The 22,158-nt window shown below is 44.4% G+C and overlaps 1 protein-coding gene across 1 annotated transcript in view; it reads left to right on the forward strand.

Moving 5' to 3' along the window:
• The window catches only part of LOC126267665 (inositol 1,4,5-triphosphate receptor associated 2-like), a 165,703-nt gene that overhangs the window by 91,042 nt on the left and 52,503 nt on the right, over positions 1-22,158 (forward strand). Inside the window, exons 4-7 of the mRNA XM_049972966.1 lie at positions 3,579-3,689; positions 6,456-6,568; positions 16,233-16,335; positions 18,681-18,779. Coding sequence (XP_049828923.1) covers positions 3,579-3,689; positions 6,456-6,568; positions 16,233-16,335; positions 18,681-18,779 — 426 coding nt within the window. The remainder of the gene's footprint in view (positions 1-3,578; positions 3,690-6,455; positions 6,569-16,232; positions 16,336-18,680; positions 18,780-22,158) is intronic.

Below are 22,158 nucleotides of genomic sequence, written 5' to 3' on the forward strand. Positions count from 1 at the left end.
CATTGAGTCAAACAGAGCTTGGATCGCGTGTACAGGTACAGCTGCCCATGCAGTTTCAACACGATACCGCAGTTCATCAAGAGTAGTGATTGGCGTATTGTGACAAGCAAGTTGCTCGGCCACCATTGACCAGACGTTTACAATAGGTGAGAGATCTGTAGAATGTGCTGGCCAGGGCAGCAGTCGAACATTTTCTGTATCCAGAAAGGTCCGTACAGGACCTGTAACAAGCGGTCGTGCATTATCCTGCTGAAATGTAGGGTTTTGCAGGGATCGAATGAAAGGTAGAGCCACGGTTCGTAACACATCTGAAATGTAACGTCCACTTTTCAAAGTGCCGTCAGTGCGAACAGGAGATGACCGAGACGTGTAACCAATGGCACCCCATACCATCATGCCTGGTGATACGCCAGTATGGCGATGACGAATACACGCTTCCAATTTGCGTTCACTGCGATGTCGCCAAACACGGATGCGACCATCATGATGCTGTAAAAAGAACCTGGATTCATCCGAAAAAACGACGTTTTGCCATTCGTGCACCCAGATTCGTCGCAGGCGCTCCTGTCTGTGATGCAGCGTCAAGGGTAACCGCAGCCATGGTCTCCGCGCTGACACTCCATGCTGCTGCAAACGCCATCAAACTGTTCGTGCAGATGGTTGTTGTCTTGCAATCGTCCTCATCTGTTAGCTCAGGGATCGAGATGTGGCTGAATGATCCTTTACAGCCATGCGGATAAGATGCCTGTCATCTAGACTGCTAGTGATACGAGGCCGTTGGGATCTAGTACTGCGTTCCGTAATACCCTCCTGAACCCACCGATTCCATATTCTGCTAACAGTCCCTTGATCTCGACCAATTGATACGATCAATCGCAATCGCGTTAGGCTACAATCCAACCTTTATCAAAGTCAGAAACGTGATGGTACGCGTTTCTCCTCCTTACACGAGGCATCACAACAACGTCTTACCAGGCAACGCCAGTCAACTGCAGTTTCTGTATGAGAAATCGGTTGGAAACTTTCCTCATGTCAGCACGTTGTAGGTGTCGCCACAGGCGCCAACCTTGTGTGAATGCTCTGAGAAGCTAATCATTTGCACATCACAGCATCTTCTTTCTGTAGGTTAAATGTCGGGTCTGCTGCACGTCATCTTCGCGGTGTAGCAATTTCGATGGCCAGTAGTGTATTTTGCGATGCTCACAAAGGCACACTCGACTATTGGTCCCTACTGATGACGACACATGCAGTTTTCAGCCGCCACCCGAAGTACACAACCCGTTTCGCAAATTATTTAGGTTCATTATTTGCGGTTCCTCCTGCTCACTGGGGCATTCCGGGTACGAGACGATTAAAATGAAGAAGAATCCTCGAGCATATTGATCCTCTACGGACAGAATAGGGGGAACCCCTCCCAACAGACGACAAGACGACTTTGACGCTCGGTTTCGGCAGTTGTAGGGCCTTTTTGGTAATAAAACAAAAATAAATCAATAAATACAATACGAAATAAAATAAAATAGTAAAAAAATTAAAGAAACAAATAAATAAAAAAACACAGACAATCCCGTTACATCCTCTTCCTGATCCTTCGGTCAGAGAACACGTTGCTTGGGCATGGCTGAGGGATGGTCAGGCTTCGGGTGTCGACCCCTGCCCTACCCGTCGTCCTGCTCCCGTAACGTAATATATATATATATACACTCCTGGAAATGGAAAAAAGAACACATTGACACCGGTGTGTCAGACCCACCATACTTGCTCCGAACACTGCGAGAGGGCTGTACAAGCAATGCTCACACGCACGGCACAGCGGACACACCAGGAACCGCGGTGTTGGCCGTCGAATGGCGCTAGCTGCGCAGCATTTGTGCACCGCCGCCGTCAGTGTCAGCCAGTTTGCCGTGGCATACGGAGCTCCATCGCAGTCTTTAACACTGGTAGCATGCCGCGACAGCGTGGACGTGAACCGTATGTGCAGTTGACGGACTTTGAGCGAGGGCGTATAGTGGGCATGCGGGAGGCCGGGTGGACGTACCGCCGAATTGCTCAACACGTGGGGCGTGAGATATCCACAGAATATCGATGTTGTCGCCAGTGGTCGGCGGAAGGTGCACGTGCCCGTCGACCTGGAACCGGACCGCAGCGACGCACGGATGCACGCCAAGACCGTAGGATCCTACGCAGTGCCGTAGGGGGCCGCACCGCCACTTCCCAGCAAATTAGGGACACTGTTGCTCCTGGGGTATCGGCGAGGACCATTCGCAACCGTCTCCATGAAGCTGGGCTACGGTCCCGCACACCGTTAGGCCGTCTTCCGCTCACGCCCCAACATCGTGCAGCCCGCCTCCAGTGGTGTCGCGACTCTCATCGCTGAAGACGACACGTCTCCATTCGTCCCTCCATTCACGCCTGTCGCGACACCACTGGAGGCGGGCTGCACGATGTTGGGGCGTGAGCGGAAGACGGCCTAACGGTGTGCGGCACCGTAGCCCAGCTTCATGGAGACGGTTGCGAATGGTCCTCGCCGATACCCCAGGAGCAACAGTGTCCCTAATTTGCTGGGAAGTAGCGGTGCGGTCCCCTACGGCACTTCGTAGGATCCTACGGTCTTGGCGTGCATCCGTGCGTCGCTGCGGTCCGGTCCCAGGTCGATGGGCACGTGCACCTTCCGCCGACCACTGGCGACAACATCGATGTACTGTGGAGACCTCACGCCCCACGTGTTGAGCAATTCGGCGATACGTCCACCCGGCCTCCCGCATGCCCACTATACGCCGTCGCTCAAAGCCCATCAACTGCACATTTCCTTTTGTAATAAACTGCATCAACACGATATGCTTGAATTGTTGTCTGGCCATCCGAGAAAGCAGGTTTCCTAGGCACCGCATAGCGACGAATACGCATGACACAACAGTTACAGTTAAACTTTCTCTATATAACACGCTGTAACACGGAGGCTAATGACTGTATGACTACCAAACGTGGTAGCATTAGTTTCGAGAGTAATGGGTGCATGATTTCCATGCGTCACAGACCCAGTGTCCAGTTCCAACTGTGGCCACCAGGTGCTGTGATCAGTCATCGTGATTCCTAGTGTCACACACCTGACCACTCGTAGTGCACTTGTTGACGTGTCAACATGAGCTTGGGCAAAAGGAGCAGAACGTCGTTGGTGAAGCTCTGTTATCAAAACGACAGTAATGCTGCAGCTGCACTTCGACAATATCACCAGCTGGACGTATAACGGAAGGGTCCTCTTTCCCCACCTACTGTCTGGAGGATGAGGATCGTCCTGTGTCACAGTGAGATAAATGTGTTGACAGTTTTGGGGGTTATTTTTGAAATAATAAAGAATTTACTTACTTTTCTGCATCTATCTCGTTTTCATTTGACTGCCCCTTATACATCACAGAATTAAGAATTCATTTATGTCAATCTACAAATAGTATTGATACTTTATGGTTTATTTATGTTTATTTTAAACTAGACTTTTGGTAGGACCTCTTTATATTTTATTTTAATTGGGCTATGCAGAAATGTACTCATATCATTTTCGGATTGTTTATTTGTTACAGAATCTGTCCCACTTATGTAAGGATTCCACATCAATCGAAATAGTAACAAAAGTGAAAGAGCAAGTCGACATTTTGAGGATGGCCGTGGACTGGGTGGCGAGGTCTTCAGAGGTAAGCCCACGCTCCTGCTGTCTCTTTGCGTGGTCCCGTGAAGATAGCTTTCACGTGCGCTCTGTACTTGTGTAGAGAAGAAGTGGAAAGGTTTGTTGTAGTCTTCATTGTGAAGACTGGTTTGATGCAGCCATCTGTAACTGTCTACAAGGTGAAAGTCTCTTCATGTCTGCTTAAATATTGCAGTCTACATCCATCTGAAACTACTTAACTTAGTCAAGATTTGATCTAGCTTTGCAATTTTACCCCCTGACACGTACCTCATTAACCAAACTACATATTACTTGGTGCTTTAGGAAGTGTACTGTCGGCCTGTCTTGTCCTTTAGCCAATTTGTGACACAGCCTTCTCTTTTCTACTAAATTCGGTTCAGTACGTCTTATTTTATTATTAAATCTAACCATCAGATCTTCAACATTCTTCTGCAGCACCAGATTTCTATGTATCGTCCATGTTTCGCTTCCGTACAAAGCTGCACTCCAGGTGAATACTTGCCTAATACTCAATTTATACTAGTTGGTAACACATTTATCTCTTTCACCAACGCTGTCTTTGTTATTGCCAATCTGCATTTTACGTCCTCTTTGCTCAAGCCTCCGTCAATTCTTTTGCTAAAGAGCAGAAGTAGTAAAATGGTTCAAATGGCTCTGAGCACTATGGGACTTAACATCTGTGGTCATCAGTCCCCTAGAACTAAGACCTACGTAAACCTAACTAACCTAAGAACATCACACACATCCATGCCCGAGGCAGGATTCGAACCCTCGACTGTATCAGTCGCGCGGTTCCGGACTGCGCGCCTAGAACCGCTAGACCACCGCTGACGGCGCAGAAGTAGTACACCACTTCTATTGTCCCATTTCCTAATCTAATTCCCTCACCATCGCCTGGTTTGATTACACTGCAGTCATTTACATTTGTATGACTTACTGATGTTATAACTTCTTTTCAACACACTGCGAATTCAGTTCAGCTGCTGTGCACAGACTTTTGCTGTTACTGAGAGAATTACAAAGTAATCAGCATACCTGAAAGTCTTTAATTCTCCTCTCTGTACTTTAATTTACCTTCCCAAATAGCTCCTTGATGTCATTCACAGCTTGTTCAGTGTACATGCTGAATAATGTGAAGATGGGCTGCAACATTGTCTCACACAGATCTCAATCACTGCTTCTCTTTCATGCCTTGCGAATGTTATACCACCGTTGGAACTTTAATAGTGGCAACTCTTTATTTACAGCTCGTACGCCGGCCGGTGTGGCTGAGCGGTTCTAGGCGCTTCAGTCTGGAACCGCGCGACCGCTACAGTCGCAGGTTCGAATCCTGCCTCGGGCATGGATGTGTGTGATGTCCTTAGGTTAGATAGGTTTAACTAGTTCTAAGTTCTAAGGGACTGATGACCTCAGATGTTAAGTCCCATAGTGCTCAGAGCCATTTGAATCATTTGAACAGCTCGTACAAAATAGAAACGTCGTTCAAAGTTTAGTGACAAAAGTAGTCACCAGCATTGTCTATAAACCATTGCCAGTGATGTGGAAGTCGTAAGATACTCTTAGCAGTGCCAGTTGTGTTGACAGTTCGAGCGACACGGTCTATTGCCCGACGAATTTGTAGCAATTCTGAAGCGAATGTCGTGAAATGTTCCCTTCAGTTTAGAAATTGAACTAGTTCAAATGGCTCTGAGCACTATGGGACATAACATCTATGGTCATCAGTCCCCTAGAACTTAGAACTACTTAAACCTAACTAACCTAAGGACATCACACAACACCCAGCCATCACGAGGCAGAGAAAATCCGTGACTCCGCCGGGAATGGAACCCGGGAACCCGGGCGTGGGAAGCGAGAACGCTACCGCACAACCACGAGATGCGGGCTAGAAATAGAATTCACGAGGGCTTAAGTCAGAGGAGTTCAGTAGGTGATATAGCACTTAGCAGCCGCAACAGTCAAACAAATCATTAACAGCTTGCACTGTACGTGCTTCAGCATTGTCCTGCAAAATGATGGTCAGGTTCTGCAGAAAGTGTCATCACTTCTGTCTCTTAGCTGGTCGTAGGTTGTGTACCAAAAATTAACAACATAGCGACAGAACTGATGACACTTTCTGCAGGACCTGAGCATCATTTTGCAGGACAATGCTCAAGCACGTACAGTGCGAGCTGTTACTGATTTGTCTGACTGATGCGGCAGCTAAGTGGTATACCACTGCCCTGACTTACACCCTCATGAGTTCAACTCGATTTCCAAACTGAAGGAAACACTTCACGGCACTCGCTTCAGAACTGCTACAAATTCGTCGGGCAATAGACTGCGCCGCTCGAACTGTTGCGGTGCGGTAGCTCAGCGTGTTCGGTCAGAGGGTTAGCTGCCCTCTCTAATAAAAAAACTTAGTTAATCGATCAACAACGAACTTAAACGGATGTCTTACGACGTCCGCCCCGAGCAGATGCAACGAACAAAAGCGAACAAAATGAGAATTAAAAAAAACTGTCAACACAACTCGCACATCGCTGGCAACGGGTTATACACAATGCTGGTGACTACTTTGAATGATGTCACTAAATATTGAAACACGTATCTATTTTGTACGAGCTGTAAATAAATAGTTGCCACCATTGAAGTTCCAATCCTCGTAATTGCAATCTTTTTTGTATACATGTTGTAGACGATCATTTGCTGCAGATATTTTACGCCTGTTAGCTTCAGAATTTCAAAAAGTGTGTACCTACAGACGCAGACTCGAGATGTGTCCTCCTGATTTCAGAGTCTCGGCGCCATACAACAGGAGAGCCGAGTGTCCAAGGCTGTGGAGGTGATGCTGCAGTATGTCGAAAACCTCAAGAGGATCCAGGGGAAGCAAGACGAAGAAGGCAAGAAGTAAGTCCATTCTCTACTGGAGTATTTCATAGAACACATAGAGTAGGCACGAATGAAACTTACTTATCGTGTTCAGATTCTACCATTATTGCAAGTAGAAGGCGATACTGTCATTGCAAGTATAAGATGTTATTGGTTTTTTCAAGTAAATGCCGATATTGTTATTGCAGTTAGTAGATGATACTGCTATTGCAATTGGAAGACGATTCTGTTATTCCAAGTATGATACTGGTTTTGCAAGTTGAAGTTGCAAGTTGTTATTGGAAATAGAAGACGATCCTGTACTGTAAGTAGAAGATGGTACTTCTGAACGACAGCAGCGTCACCCTTTGTAAACGAGCCAATGTTTGCAAGGGTTTTGCTTTTTGTTTTTCTTCCATTGCATGTAAGTCTATTGCAATTAGAAGACGATCCCGTTACTGTTGCAAGTTGAAGCTGCAAGTTGTTATTGCAAATAGCAGACGATACTGGTATTGTAAGTAGAAGGCAGCACTTCTGAATGACTGTGGCACTACTCTTCTGAAACATACCGAACTTCGCAAGGCTTTTGCTTTTAATTTTTCTCCCTTTGTGTAATTTAATATTATAATCGTTCTGTTACTGTTTTTCTGATTGCAGCCAGACATTTCGTTGTGGACAGTACACAGCTCTGCAAAAGTTCAGGACGAGTTAGGTAAAGCAACATAGTACATTAACTACTCTGTGGAAATAAAAGTGTGACAGCATGTTGCCAGAGATCTCCCAGTCGTGCACATAAAGCATATTGTCAACTGGCGTGAGGCGATCTTGAGTTATAGCGCCAAATGAGGCGAGCCCTGCAACACGAGGCTGTCGAAGGGGCGGGAATAGGCAGTGTGAGTCTATCAGCGAGAAATTACGGTGCGTTGTGGTGCTGCCCTTCATTAACATTGCCCTGGAGGAAGTATTTGAAATGATTTCACACGATGAATCAGGGGCAAACCGGAATAAGGACGAGGTGTGACGAGGTGGCCAGGACTTTGGTACTGCTCACAGCGCTGTTTCTCGTGCATGGGGAACTTTTCGAACGACAGCCACTGCTGGCCGAAGGAGAGGAGATGGTCGATCACGGTCAACTACAGCAGCTAGTGCCCCTCTGTATTGCGCAACTGGCAAGAACTTGCAGCAGGTCGGGTTGTGCTCTTACTGTCCCTAATGAGTCTACCTAACTGGAGAGGTTTCAGGTTGTCTACCCCTTCACTCTGCGATGGCAGATACTGGTTTAGCTGACAAAAACAGCGCAAAGGCCACATAACTGCTGTCCATGGGCAGTAGCTGGAAGTTTAGCTAAACTATCGATCGTTCGGGATTCTTGCATGACTCGTTTGGGAAAAGTCTAAAATTTCCGTTTAATTGGTTTATTGTCTTTAAAACACGAAAAATGGCTATCGAGTCCGTATTTCATATTCTGACATCATTATATAGTATTACTAACGTCTCTGTTACAAGTGCACAGCCGAAAGCAGCCACAAGATATTTATTCTGACCTGATATTTTGAACGTGCTAAACAGCCACTGACCCACGGCTACCTGCGAGTAAACAGATTCAATCGTTCAGTAGGCATCTTGTAAAGAAGTGCTCACCACAATATCTCGTATTCTGCACGAAACACGCCATGCCGTGTTTATGTTGACATGCATGTCCTAAAATCAACCACTCACAAAACTGAAACTTTTACAAAATACTCAATACTGTAGTAGCTTTTCCTCAGCGACACGAGAACCGATCAAACGCGCGAATTTCTTCATTCTGATATTCGATCAGCGGGGGCGTTCGAAGCATTCAACGAAATTTGAACGCGATCCGCGGCACCAAAGTCTACTTACGCTTTTTTAGCCCTTCTGTTTCACGCCTAAAAAAAATTTAAATTTTTTTTTAAAAATAGTTCAAATGGCTCTGAGCGCCATGGGACTTAACTGCTGAGGTCATCAGTCCCCTAAGTCCCCTAGAACTTAGAACTACTTAAACATAACTAACCTAAGGACATCACACACACATCCATGCCCGAGGCAGGATTCGAACCTGCGACTGTAGCGGTCTCGCGGCTCCAGACTGTAGCACGTAGAACCGCTCAACCACTCCGGCCGGCTTTCACGCCTCGCTGTGGCGTGAACACAGGGATGCAACATTAATACATGCATAAACAAAACGGCAAAGGATCCCTCTAAGACCACCCACTTTGGCCTAGAGTAAATAAACAAATGAATAAATGACCTGGTAATTTCCATTGCATATCTTTCTGTCTCTCTATGAGTATCCTTCTGTGTTACGTATTCAAATTGCTAGTGTTACAGCCACCAGAAATTGTCCAAACTCCTAAAGCACACTGATTGTCGACTTCCAGATTCAGATCAGTTGGAATTTTCGCTGTGGAAACCCTGACCAGTTCACGAAAAGCACTATAAGCCAATATATAAGAAACCATCAGCCTCGATTGCGGTAATGAAGCCAACCTTGATCTAGATTTCAGCCCAAATAGTTGAGCCTTCTTCAGAAGACATACCTGAACCTATTTGTCTAAGAGGGCATGGTCTAGAAATAAAACTAAAACAGCCTGAATAGGCGTAGTCACATTTTAAAAATATTGGTACATATGTACTAAGTCTCTATGAACGCCGTGCGATGGGCCTCGGGACCTCACGTCCAGTTTGTCTGCGTAGCTGCCCAAGCAATTGCTGCCTTCAGCTGCCATAAATGCAAAACCCCACCAACTGGTTATGTGACTTATTTGTTGATTTGCACTACTTTCATTTTGATTTTTGTTTATTGTACATTACTTTAGTGTTGCCCTACTTGAATTTGAAGCCTGGTGTCAGTCGTTCTCTGTTAAGCTACTCCAGCCGTTGTTGAAGTTAACCTGACTAGAGAGGTGTCCACTAGAATCAAGGGAGGTGAGCAGTGGCTTCCGTTAACACATATTTCTCTGTTGTTTTGGCAGTTCATAGTCATGAATTATTAAGAAATAGAACGGAAGCTGTGCCTTTCTGGTCTGTGTTTTGTAGTATACTCTAAAGCATTGGATGAACACAGTTTTTCTGTAGACTTGACGGTAGAGGTCGAGTTGAATCCGAGTCAAACGACGGTTCAATCCCGTCTTCGGCCATCCTGATTTAGGTTTCCCTAAATCGCTTCAAGCAAATGCCGGGGTGGTTCCTTTGAAAGGGCACGGCCGATTTCCTTCCCCATACTTCCCTCACCCGAGCTTGCGCTCCGTCTCTAATGACCTCGTTGTCGACGGGACGTTAAACACCTCCTCCTCCTCCTCCTCCTCCTCCTCCTCCTCCGAGTGAAACGTACAAATAATCATAAAGGTAACACCGGTTGCATAGAAAAAAAATTATTTATTACTAGGCAAAAGAGGCAAATAGGTTTTCCAAGGAGATGTAGCGCAAAGATTCACTTGGAATTCATGAACGAAGTTACACGACAGAGCAGAGAGTATAAGCTACCACTTGGTGCGGCATGTATGGGTATCAAAAAAGTGTTTCTCGATTTGATCAAACCTCCTCAACGATAAGGCCAGAGAAGAGAGGAATTCAATCTATGTGAACAGGATGCAGTGGCTTAGCGCCATCATTCCCTGAACAGGTTCTTTTTGTTTTGACACTATCTTTTAGATTGGGGAGAAGAGAAGTTTGTGGCACAACTTGACTAGAAGAAGGGATCGGTTGGTAGGACATGTTTTGAGGCATCAAGGGATCACAAATTTAGCATTGGAGGGCAGCGTGGAGGGTAAAAATCGTAGAGGGAGACCGAGAGATGAGTACACTAAGCAGATTCAGAAGGATGTAAGTTGCAGTAGGTACTGGGAGATGAAGCAGCTTGCACAGGATAGAGTAGCATGGAGAGCTGCATCAAACCAGTCTCAGGACTGAAGACAACAACAACAACAACAACTATCTTTTAAGCTGAAACGTGTTGTCCTCCTTTGTGAATTAGACAGAAAGACCTCTGAGTTTATCCGATGGCCGGCCGCGGTGGACGAGCGGTTCTAGGCGCTTCAGTCTGGAACCGCGCGACTGCTACGGTCGTAGGTTCGTATCCTGCCTCAGGCGTGGATGTGTGTGATGTCCTTAGGTTAGTTAGGTTTAAGTAGATCTAAGTTCTATGGGACTGATGGCCTCAGATGTTACGTGCCATAGTGCTCAGAGCCATTTGAACCATTCTTTTTTGATTATCCGATGACAACGTAATTCTTTTTACAGACGGTATAGGACGTGGAAAACAGTAGCACATAGTGGATAATACCTTGAAACGCTGTTATAAGACGAATATCAACAAACGTACATCAAGAATTGCTTTCACGTCGTGAAACTTGATTTGTGTTGATTCCTAGATTCTCCCTTTTTAATAATCTGTTAATGTCAACAATTTAAAATCTGTGGCTTTCTTTCACAGATTATTTACTTCTAATTGTTCGTGGTCTCACTAATAGCTAAATATAACTTTGTCATGCAGAAATAAATAGGCATTTTAAATTCGAATGTTTTGTCACACCCGTCCCGCACCCCTGTAAAAAAAAATTGAAGCAGCCAAAAGCTATGATAAGAGGACAGCGTAACTTCGCACACATATACACCATCTGCGGACTTGTAAATAGTCGGAGTTACAATTGTCTCTGACATAATGGCCGCCATAATGCATTAATGTTGTTCATGTTTAATAATGTTTTTAACTGGCGTGGTAGGGTATACGAAGGCGTGAAAAGCGTCAGATGTTGTCGAGTGATAACTGTGAAAAACATAGACACACCGCGTACTCACGTGTGACAGAGTTTATCCAGCTGTCCAGCTGGTCGAATTGTTGAATAACCAGGCCTGTGGGGCATTCAGATGCTGCAGTTTTCCGATGTTGGACTGCATGGGAACTTAAGGGCAGGCACAAACGTCGCCAAGGTTCTGGTCTATCGCCTATGAAGGTTCTGGTCTATCGCCTATGACCATCACAATGGGGGATCCCGATTCTGTGCACCAATCGTATCTCAGTCCGTTTACACTAGCACCTGCTATCCTAGGACATGTAATGTAATCCCAGAAACATTCTGTGTTACCCTACGTTATTGGTCGGCGACCAGAGCAGCCGGTCTCGGGGATTTCAGACCAATGCCCAGGCTGTCGCTAAAACCATAATCTGGGTCAATGAGATACACAGGCTCAGCAACGAACTTGTGACGTCACACTAGTAGGCTTGTCCGCCACACTTCATGAACGTTCGGCTCGGTGCAGGACTCACGGGAAATCAGTATTTTAATCGAAACGGTATCCGCTAAACGCCTTAATCTTGTCGTGTACTATCGAGAACTTGTATGCATTTAAACACGTAGTTAAGAATTCTTAAACTCATGTGAAATAGTTACTCGCTCCCAGCCGGAGACTGCTGCTGGGAGTCGTAAGACCTGCAATGTCACGTGATGTGACGTACGCACCACGGCCTGTCTTCCTCTTGAGCCTCGACCACAACGCCTACATTTGGTGTTGTCTCTTGACTGGGAAGCGCACACTGCTGTCGACTAGCGTCACCCTCCGGGTGGAGGGTCTGAATCAGAGGCTCAGACGGTTTTGCGACCGTATTGGCTGCAGATTCCTTGACTTGCGCCATAGGGTGGTGGGGTTTCGGGTTCCGCTGAATAGGTCAGGAGTTCACTACACTCAGCTGGCGGCTACACGGGTAGCGGAGGCTGTGTGGCATGGACTGGGCGGTTTTTTTTTTAGGTTAGAAGGCCTCGGGAAAGTGCGGGATGGGCTGCAACGTCAAAGGGTGCTTGGCAATTACAGGACGTGCTTGGATCAAGGAACAGTCGGAATTATAGTTGTAAACTGTTGTAGTTGCGCTGGAAAAGTCCCTGAGCTTCAAGCGCTAATAGAAAGCACAGAAGCTGATATCGTTATAGGTACAGAAAGCTGGCTAAAGCCTGAAATAAGTTCTGCAGAAATTTTTACGAAGTCTCAGACGGTGTTCAGGAAAGATAGATTAGGCAGAATTGGTGGTGGAGTGTTGGTGTCTGTCAGTAGTGGTTTATCTTGTAGTGAAGTCGAAGTAGATACTCCGTGCGAATTGGTGTGGGTGGAGGTTATACTTAACAGCCGAATTAAGTTAATAATTGGCTCCTTCTACCGACCCCCAGACTCCGATGATACAGTTGCGGAACAGTTCAGAGAAAGTTTGAGTCTCGTAACAAATAAATACCCCACTCATACGGTTATAGTTGGTGGGGACTTCAACCTACCCTCGGTATGTTGGCAAAAATACTTGTTCAAAACCGGTGGTAGGCAGAAAACGTCTTCCGAGATTGTCCTAAATGCATTCTCCGAAAATTGTTTCGAGCAGTTAGTCCACGAACCCACGCGAATTGTAAATGGTTGCGAAAACACACTTGACCTCTTGGCCACAAACAATCCAGAGCTGATAGAGAGCATCATGACTGATACAGGGATTAGTGATCACAAGGTCATTGTAGCTAGGCTCAATACCATTTCTTCCAAATCCATCAGAAACAAACGCAAAATAATTTTATTTAAAAAAGCGGATAAAATGCCACTAGAAGCCTTCCTAAAAGACAATTTCCATTCCTTCCGAACTGACTATGCGAATGTAGACGAGATGTGGCTCAAATTCAAAGATATAGTAGCAACAGCAATTGAGATATTCATACCTCATAAATTGGTAAGAGATGGAACGGATCCCCCGTGGTACACAAAAAAGGTCCGAACGCTGTTGCAGAGGCAACGGAAAAAGCATGCGAAGTTCAGAAGAACGCGAAATCCCGAAGATGGGCTAAAATTTACAGACGCGCGAAATTTGGCACGTACTTCGATGCGAGATGCCTTTAATAGGTTCCACAACGAAACATTGTCTCGAAATTTGGTAGAAAATCCGAAGAAATTCTGGTCGTATGTAAAGTACACAAGCGGCAAGACGCAGTCAATACCTTCGCTGCGCAGTGCCGATGGTACTGTTATCGACGACTGTGCCGCTAAAGCGGAGTTATTGAACGCAGTTTTCCGAAATTCCTTCACCAGGGAAGACGAATGGAATATTCCAGAATTTGAAACACGAACATCTGCTAGCATGAGTTTCTTAGAAGTAGATACCTTAGGGGTTGCGAAGCAACTCAAATCGCTTGATACGGGCAAGTCTTCAGGTCCAGATTGTATACCGATTAGGTTCCTTTCAGATTACGCTGATACTATAGCTCCCTACTTAGCACTCATATACAACCGCTCGCTCACCGATAGATCTGTACCTACAGATTGGAAAATTGCGCAGGTCGCACCAGTGTTCAAGAAGGGTAGTAGGAGTAATCCATTTAACTACAGACCTATATCATTGACGTCGGTTTGCAGTAGGGTTTTGGAGCATATACTGTATTCAAACATTATGAATCACCTCGAAGGGAACGATCTATTGACACGTAATCAGCATGGCTTCAGAAAACATCGCTCTTGTGCAACGCAGCTAGCTCTTTATTCGCACGAAGTAATGGCCGCTATCGACAGGGGATCTCAAGTTGATTCCGTATTTCTAGATTTCCGGAAAGCTTTTGACACCGTTCCTCACAAGCGACTTCTAATCAAGCTGCGGAGCTATGGGGTATCGTCTCAGTTGTGCGACTGGATTCGTGATTTCCTGTCAGGAAGGTCGCAGTTCGTAGTAATAGACGGCAAATCATCGAGTAAAACTGAAGTGATATCAGGTGTTCCCCAGGGAAGCGTCCTGGGACCTCTACTGTTCCTGATCTATATAAATGACCTGGGTGACAATCTGAGCAGTTCTCTTAGACTGTTCGCAGATGATGCTGTAATTTACCGTCTAGTAAGGTCATCCGAAGACCAGTATCAGCTGCAAAGCGATTTAGAAAAGATTGCTGTATGGTGTGTCAGGTGGCAGTTGACGCTAAATAACGAAAAGTGTGAGATGATCCACATGAGTTCCAAAAGAAATCCGTTGGAATTCGATTACTCGATAAATAGTACAATTCTCAAGGCTGTCAATTCAACTAAGTACCTGGGTGTTAAAATTACGAACAACTTCAGTTGGAAGGACCACATAGATAATATTGTCGGGAAGGCGAGCCAAAGGTTGCGTTTCATTGGCAGGACACTTAGAAGATGCAACAAGTCCACTAAAGAGACTGCTTACACTACACTCGTTCGTCCTCTGTTAGAATATTGCTGCGCGGTGTGGGATCCTTACCAGGTGGGATTGACGGAGGACATCGAGAGGGTGCAAAGAAGGGCAGCTCGTTTTGTATTATCGCGTTATAGGGGAGAGAGTGTGGCAGATATGATACACGAGTTGGGATGGAAGTCATTACAGCATAGACGTTTTTCGTCGCGGCGAGACCTTTTTACGAAATTTCAGTCACCAACTTTCTCTTCCGAATGCGAAAATATTTTGTTGAGCCCAACCTACATAGGTAGGAATGATCATCAAAATAAAATAAGAGAAATCAGAGCTCGAACAGAAAGGTTTAGGTGTTCGTTTTTCCCGCTCGCTGTTCGGGAGTGGAATAGTAGAGAGATAGTATGATTGTGGTTCGATGAACCCTCTGCCAAGCACTTAAATGTGAATTGCAGAGTAGTCATGTAGATGTAGATTGTTTTAGGTGATGAATCGTGGCGGTTCTGCACTACCCAGGGTATAGTATGGCGCCGACCTTCCACGGTTTTGGAGATACGTAGTGGTGTTACTCCTGGCGCATAGATACGTCACAGACTCCCTGCGTCGTCTTGCGTCGCCTCTCATGCGACAGAATTGTGGTGCCATTTTCAACACGACAATACTCGTCCGCAAATGGCACGCGTCCCTATGGAATGTCTGCGTGCTGTTGAGATACTTCCGTTCTATCAAGACACCTATATCTGTTTGCGACAGATCATGTGTTGGACCAGCTCGGAAATCAGTTTCATCCTAGTGTCGGTTTCCAGGATATGAAGGACGATTTACAGTTGATGTGGCGGCCAGCTCGCCTGAGGAGAGGATATAAAGCCTCACCCGATTAAGATTTATTTAGTTTCCTCGCCCCTTCTGTTTCGTAGCCAGAGTATATGACACAGCTCCGACACTGGCCATCCCTGTTTTACTCTTTGATTTGCGATAACTCGGGTGACCTCTTATGGAGGAATTATTCAACTCAAATTATAGTGTCATCAGTAACTTCCTTTGTTCACATAATTTACTCCAGGTTGCACAGTTGAATGACTTGTCATAATCGATGAAAGACAAGAACCTTTTACTCACTGAAGACTGAAAGTGGCGCAGATCATTTTGAATCCATGAAAGTAATACACATTACTTAAAATAATAGCCCGTGTATGTTTTGACACACACAAGTTGCGTAAAAGTGCTTTTCCAATACTTTCATGCTCATTTAAAAGTGTTTTACCGGCGCTGTAAGCAGTCAATGCCCAGTGCAGAATTAAGGAAAGAAAATTTTAGTAGAGTAACTTAGACAGAAGTGACAGCGTGTCTAGAGAATTATTGGCTTGGAACGTAGCAAAGCATATGCAATATTTTTTCGTAGGATTCTTTTTCAACTTCTTGAGATGTAAAATACCAGATACGAAATTATGAGAACTTTTAGAGTAATTTTTATGTGTTGTACGTACAGAATGATGTAATGAAAAGTTTAATCTTTGTTTTCAGGCGATCGAAGAACCAAAGTGATGACTTAACGGACGCCGAGGAGACTGTGGCACGGACAGTCCGGTTGAGGTCCCTGCAAGCCTTGCCTGGAATGGTCAAAACTGTAAGTAGGCTGGCTTATCACAGCAGTTTCTTGTTTTTTCTGCTCGTGTGTTTAACAAAAAAATCATGTGCAAATAAAGATATTTTTTTAGAAGATGCTTATGACAAAAATAATAATAAGAAGAAGAAAGGAATGAAAGGAGAAAGGAACCTCGGGGCTTAAGATCCCGTCTACGACATTGGCATTAGATACTTCATGAAATAAGTTTCCGCCTTTTGCTGCAATGGGGCATTAAAAGAAATCAGTGGCGAGAGATGAAAATTTGTGCCGAGCCAGAATTCGCATCCAGACTTCCCACTGCACCCAAGTGTTAGCCTTGACCGCTTCGGTTATCTGAACATGTCTCCTGTCGGACTCAAATCTCCATCTGCTGCACACTACAATCCCCCTGTCCGTTATTTCTCGTCAGTTGCCCTACTATACTTCCGCAAGAGATCGGACATTATGGTGCATCTGCACTGAAAGATATATGTTCCTTCATAAACATATATTGTATAAGAATCGTGTATGTCCTTTTGGACATAAATGCGCAGTGATGTCACATCCATGTCCGAAAGAACAGACCACATAGACCCCATATCTATGTAATATATGCGCCTGACGTCATGTGCATATTTCAGTGAACATGCTCTGTAATGTCAGATGCATGTTCGACAAAACGGACACCATATCTATACCATATATGTATCTGATGGCATGTAGATATTTCAGTGCAGAGGCTCAATAATGTCAGATGCATGTCCAAAGGAACAGGCACAACAGCTATACGATATACGCGCCTGACGGCATATCGATCTTTCAGTGTGTAGGCTCAATAGTGGCAGATCCGTGTCCAAAAGAACAGACACCATACCTGTATAATACATGTACCTAATCGCATATCGATCTTCTAGTGCAGATGCTCTATGGTGTCAATGCATGCCTGAAAGAACAGACACCATAACTATGCTTCTGACAGCATATCAGTCTTTGTGTGCAAAAGCTCAATAATGTCAGATGCATGTCCGAAAGAACGACATCATACCTATATAATATATGTGCCTAACGGCATATAGGTCTTTCAGTGCAGAAGCTTAATAACGTCACATTCATATCCAAAGGAACAGACACTCTACCTATATAATATTTCTGCCTGATAGCATATCGACGTTTCAGTGCAGATTCTCAGTAATGTCAGATGCGGATTTAAAAGAACACAAACCACGCCAACATAATATATGCACCTGATGGCATATCGATCTTTCACCACAGATGTTCAACAATTTCCGACCTCTCGCAGTAATACAGTAGAACTGCGAGCGAAAATGAGTAATGAACAAGGGACTTTATTCTGTAGTATGTGGCATATAGAACTTTGGTTTTGCTCGTGCGTAATCCTCTGGCTGCCTAATGGTAAGGCGGTCAACCGCGAGAGGCGGCAATTCCGAGTTCGGGTCCCCCGGCGCAAATTTTCACTGTCCTCATTACATTATATACCTAACGGTTGTCCGTATTCGCAACTGCGGATACATTTCATGAATTTAATAACGGTTGTGGTCGCCACAGTGCCTGTTCTTCGGAGATAGAGCAAATGCATGTCCGAAGGAACACTGCAATGTACTTCGCAGTCACACAGGCAGTGCCGTACCGTATCGGAGATTTGAACCGTCGTTCTCCTAGATACGAGTCGTGTGTCTGGCTTACTGCGGTGCCATGTTGCTCGGTTTGAACTGGGATCTACACTTCTTTGCAATACTAATTTCACCAAGACGTCAGGAAATGGCAAACTTATACTACGCAAATGTCTTCCTCACTCATTCTTCACAAGATACGAAGTCTGTTCTTATACAGATTCTAAAATGTTCCATTTATCTTATTTTGTACATTGCTGAAACAGCGTGATGGAAGTTTTTATACTGCTTTTCTTTCAATTACTTTTTTGAATATCTTCCGAAACTCACGAAACAAAAACACACAATTTGGTTGATATTTGATGTAAAGCTGTTGAACGGGTCAGTAGAGTACCTCTGCAAAGGCTGAGTTTACAGTTTCCTTGAAAATGGTATGTGGACGTTCCACAGCAGTTTGTATTGTTTATATAAACATGAGTGTATTGGAAAACGAAACACTTATTACAACATCCGGCAATATTACTGAACTGATATTAAACTAACGATATTGACATTTGATAACTTTCAGGTAGCATAACTTAGAATCACCCAATAGCTTTCCGTGTAAAACACTGAAGAATTGCGTCACCTCTCAGATCTGCTGTCTAACTATACGAGAATTATTGCACCTAGTATCCAACTGCAGGAAGAAGCTGTATGGAAATGATAGTAAATTTCTTATTTCTTTTCCTACAGGGATCGAAGCGAAGGGCTAGCATAGCGGCGATTCCTCGAGCAGCTGCTAACTACATAGAACCTTCCAGGGCATCCATCAGCATTTCTCCTTTGTATATGGTATGTACAGTAATATAAATGGAAAACAGGTCACTGACCTTAGGAAGACGAAATTCATTTTGTAACAACATAATGAAAAGGATATTTGCTACTCACCGTATAGCGGAGATAGCAAAAAGGCACAAAAAAATGACTGTCGGAAAGTTAGCTTTTGGCCAACAAGGCCTTTGTCAAACATAGACATTACACACACACACACACACACACACACACACACACACACACACACACAAACGCAACTCACACACACGTGATCACAGTCTCTGGCAGCTGAACCCAGTGCTCATGCATGTGTGTGAGTTGCGTGTGTTTGAGTTTGAATGTGTGTGTGTATTTTCGACAAATACCTTGTTGGCCGAAAGCTAATCTTCTCTCAGTCTTTTTGTTGTGCCTTTCTGTGACGCAGCATCTCCGTTGCATGGTGAGTATCAACTATCACTTTCATTATATTGTTACATTCTGTTCTAGATTTTCCATTGTTCGAAATTGATTTTGTAAATGTAAAGGAAAAAGTGTTGGTACTAATCTCTGTTATTAATAAATGATTGATATAGCTGCATTATTTTTTCTTTTCGTTTTGTTACAATATATTTGTTACTTAAAATGAAAGTTTTTCAAGAAATGAGAGATGTTGGAAGTGGCTTATAAATCCCATTCTATCTCGTAAAAATAATATTTTTTTTTCGTGGGTCTACAGTCACCAAAAAATTCGTAAATGATAACACGGCCCGTAGTAGACTGTAATGTTCTTTATTAATTGCGTGATCGGGTGATTTTGACCTTTGTATAGTTTTGAAGGAAAAGTTCTAAGAAATATGAGATGCAGTCGGATGAAAACTTAATACCCAGCACAACGGGACTGTGGAATAGTTCTATTCCAATGTAACCACCACGCACATTAAGACATTTATCCCACTGGTAGACGAGACGATTAATTCCTGCTCTGTACAACACGGTCGATTGCTGAAGTAGTCACAACCGCGTCCACTGTTGCACTTCTAAGTCGGACTAAAAACGACGTCCATGCACGTCTTTCTTCAGATCGCCAAAGGAATGAAAATCATACGGTAAAAGATTTGGGCTGTATGGAGGATGTTGCAGTGTTCCGCAAAGAAATCGCTGACTTCGTCCAATTGGCAGTGCGGTGGCGGGCATTATCGTGAAACAGTGAGATTCCGGCCGACCGTTTTCGACAGCCCGAGGCGAAGACAACTGTGGAAAGAAACACCCGACATCTGCGCCGCAAAAGAAATCCAAACTGTTTCACACAAGTTCCAGTCAGGCAGCGCCGGATCTGTGATATTTCCGAACAGCGGCAAAAACTTGATAGTGGCCATCCTCTCCAATCCCCCTCCCGGACACCTCGAGCGTTCGAGATAGGACAACAAAAATTTAAAAAAAAATTGATATTTCAGAAATATATTCATTTTGTAGCAGCACATCTTTCTGTAGAGTTTGATGTATAAAACATATCTGTTCGAGGAAATGTAAGATACGTAGTTTGGTCTGAAGTGTGCCAAAGTGCAGTGCCACACCGCTTCACATAGCAGTCTTCTATCGCGCATCACTGTACTTCGCTCTGTGGAATTCAAACGTGTGTACTTCGTAACGGACCCATCAAAACTATATTCAGGACAGTGGAAATTAAAATGTCTTGCGGTGCTTCTCCTAATCCCAGTCAGCCGGTTTGATGTCAATTACACCCCCCCCCCCTTAAGAAAATCTGTGTTAATACCGGGTAGGAATATTGTAATTGGGGGAATAAGAACTGTTCAGAAAATCTGTATATCAGCTAATAACTTTCTCTTTTGTGTGACATAAAATTACGTGTAGGTAACATAGAACCAGTAAAGACAAGAAACAAGCAGGACAGTACACATTTCTTCAATCCTTACGTCCCAGCATTTTTTTTCTCTAATATTGCTACAGCTTTACAAGGCGTGCTGTCCTGTCTGCGACAGAATCTGTTACCTACGCAAAGTTCGTCAAGCGTTTTCCTACATGAAAAATCAAAATGTAGCACTCTGATACTGAAAAAGCTGTTAATACGAATAGTATCCAAAACTGTTGTGGTAACTCAATCTGATTATGTGTGTTTTGTCACTGCCTGCTAGGTAAAAGGAAATAGGCCTTTCAAATATTGCAACGACTGCAACACACGTCAAATGAGCTAGACTATTTGGGCACAAATGGTCATTTTTATCTACTTCATTTACATAAATAACACGACAGAATATAATTCACGAAGTACGAATCAAATGTCTGTCATCTACAAGCAAAGACTTGTATGTTAGCAAGTAGTTTCACATTTAATTCATACGCTCCTTTTTCTCAAACATGAGCTCGAGAAGTAGTAGTACGAAATTTTTATATAAATTTGGAATCGTCATATTCTTGCACGTAATTTGCGTGATGTCCCCGTTTCCTCTCCTTCCACGTTCTAAGAAACAACCTTGTCATCACTAAGCCTGCACCTATTCCCGCCATTTTCAAAATTTATTCTCCATTTAACTTCACTAACACTGCCAAAATCACTCGTTCAGTTATCCCGTGTTTATTCCCCGGCTGGGAACTATCACGTGTTTGTACAACGCGTTTTTCGCGCTATTCCCTAACCGGGGACTGTGCGACTGGTCCTTAGTGATATAGCGATCTGCCAAACATTTCTGTCAAAATTTCATTTTCTTGGATGCACTGAGAAGATGTAGTCTTTTTTACCTCTTGTTCTTGTTAGTCATTTATTTCCACTTTGATAGTCTGAATCTATGTATTTCTCTAATTATTATAACAACGCTTATCATTCGAACACCCAATCAGCCACATAAACAAACAGTGATTGGTATTCGGCTCATCTCGTAAACCCCCTCCGCTTTTGTCTGCGGGACAGTTTTTTATTTCTTGATGCGACGGGGATTCCCCGGACAGAGTCATCAACTTAATGATTCGGTCATAAATCAACTTACAATGTGTTCAGAAATCTTCAAAATCATATCCATAATCGATAGACCATCATGCTCTGGATGCTAAGTGCTTGGTGAAACAAGGTTATTTTCTTCATGAATATGAATTTGGCACCCTTTGAAATTGCCGCCCGGGCAGATACCCCGGTTTGCCCCCCCCCCCCTTCCCACCCCACCCCCCCTTCCCCATTCTTAGATCCGGGCCTGCGGTAAGTCATGAGAATCTCCGTTGACTCTAGGGGCCTTCTGCTCGTCGAGTTGTTCGAGTGTGGAACCACTTTGCCGAAGACACTTTCAAGAAACTGTGACGCACCGTTAAGTCAAAACGTTGAGGAATGCTGTCCGACGGAATCATCCTGTCGGACGATAACGTCCGCTCCCACACCGCCAATCCAACGTGCAGCCCCGATTCTCCACAT

The sequence above is a fragment of the Schistocerca gregaria genome, chromosome 4, assembly GCF_023897955.1.
Source record: "Schistocerca gregaria isolate iqSchGreg1 chromosome 4, iqSchGreg1.2, whole genome shotgun sequence".
NCBI lineage: Eukaryota > Metazoa > Arthropoda > Insecta > Orthoptera > Acrididae > Schistocerca > Schistocerca gregaria.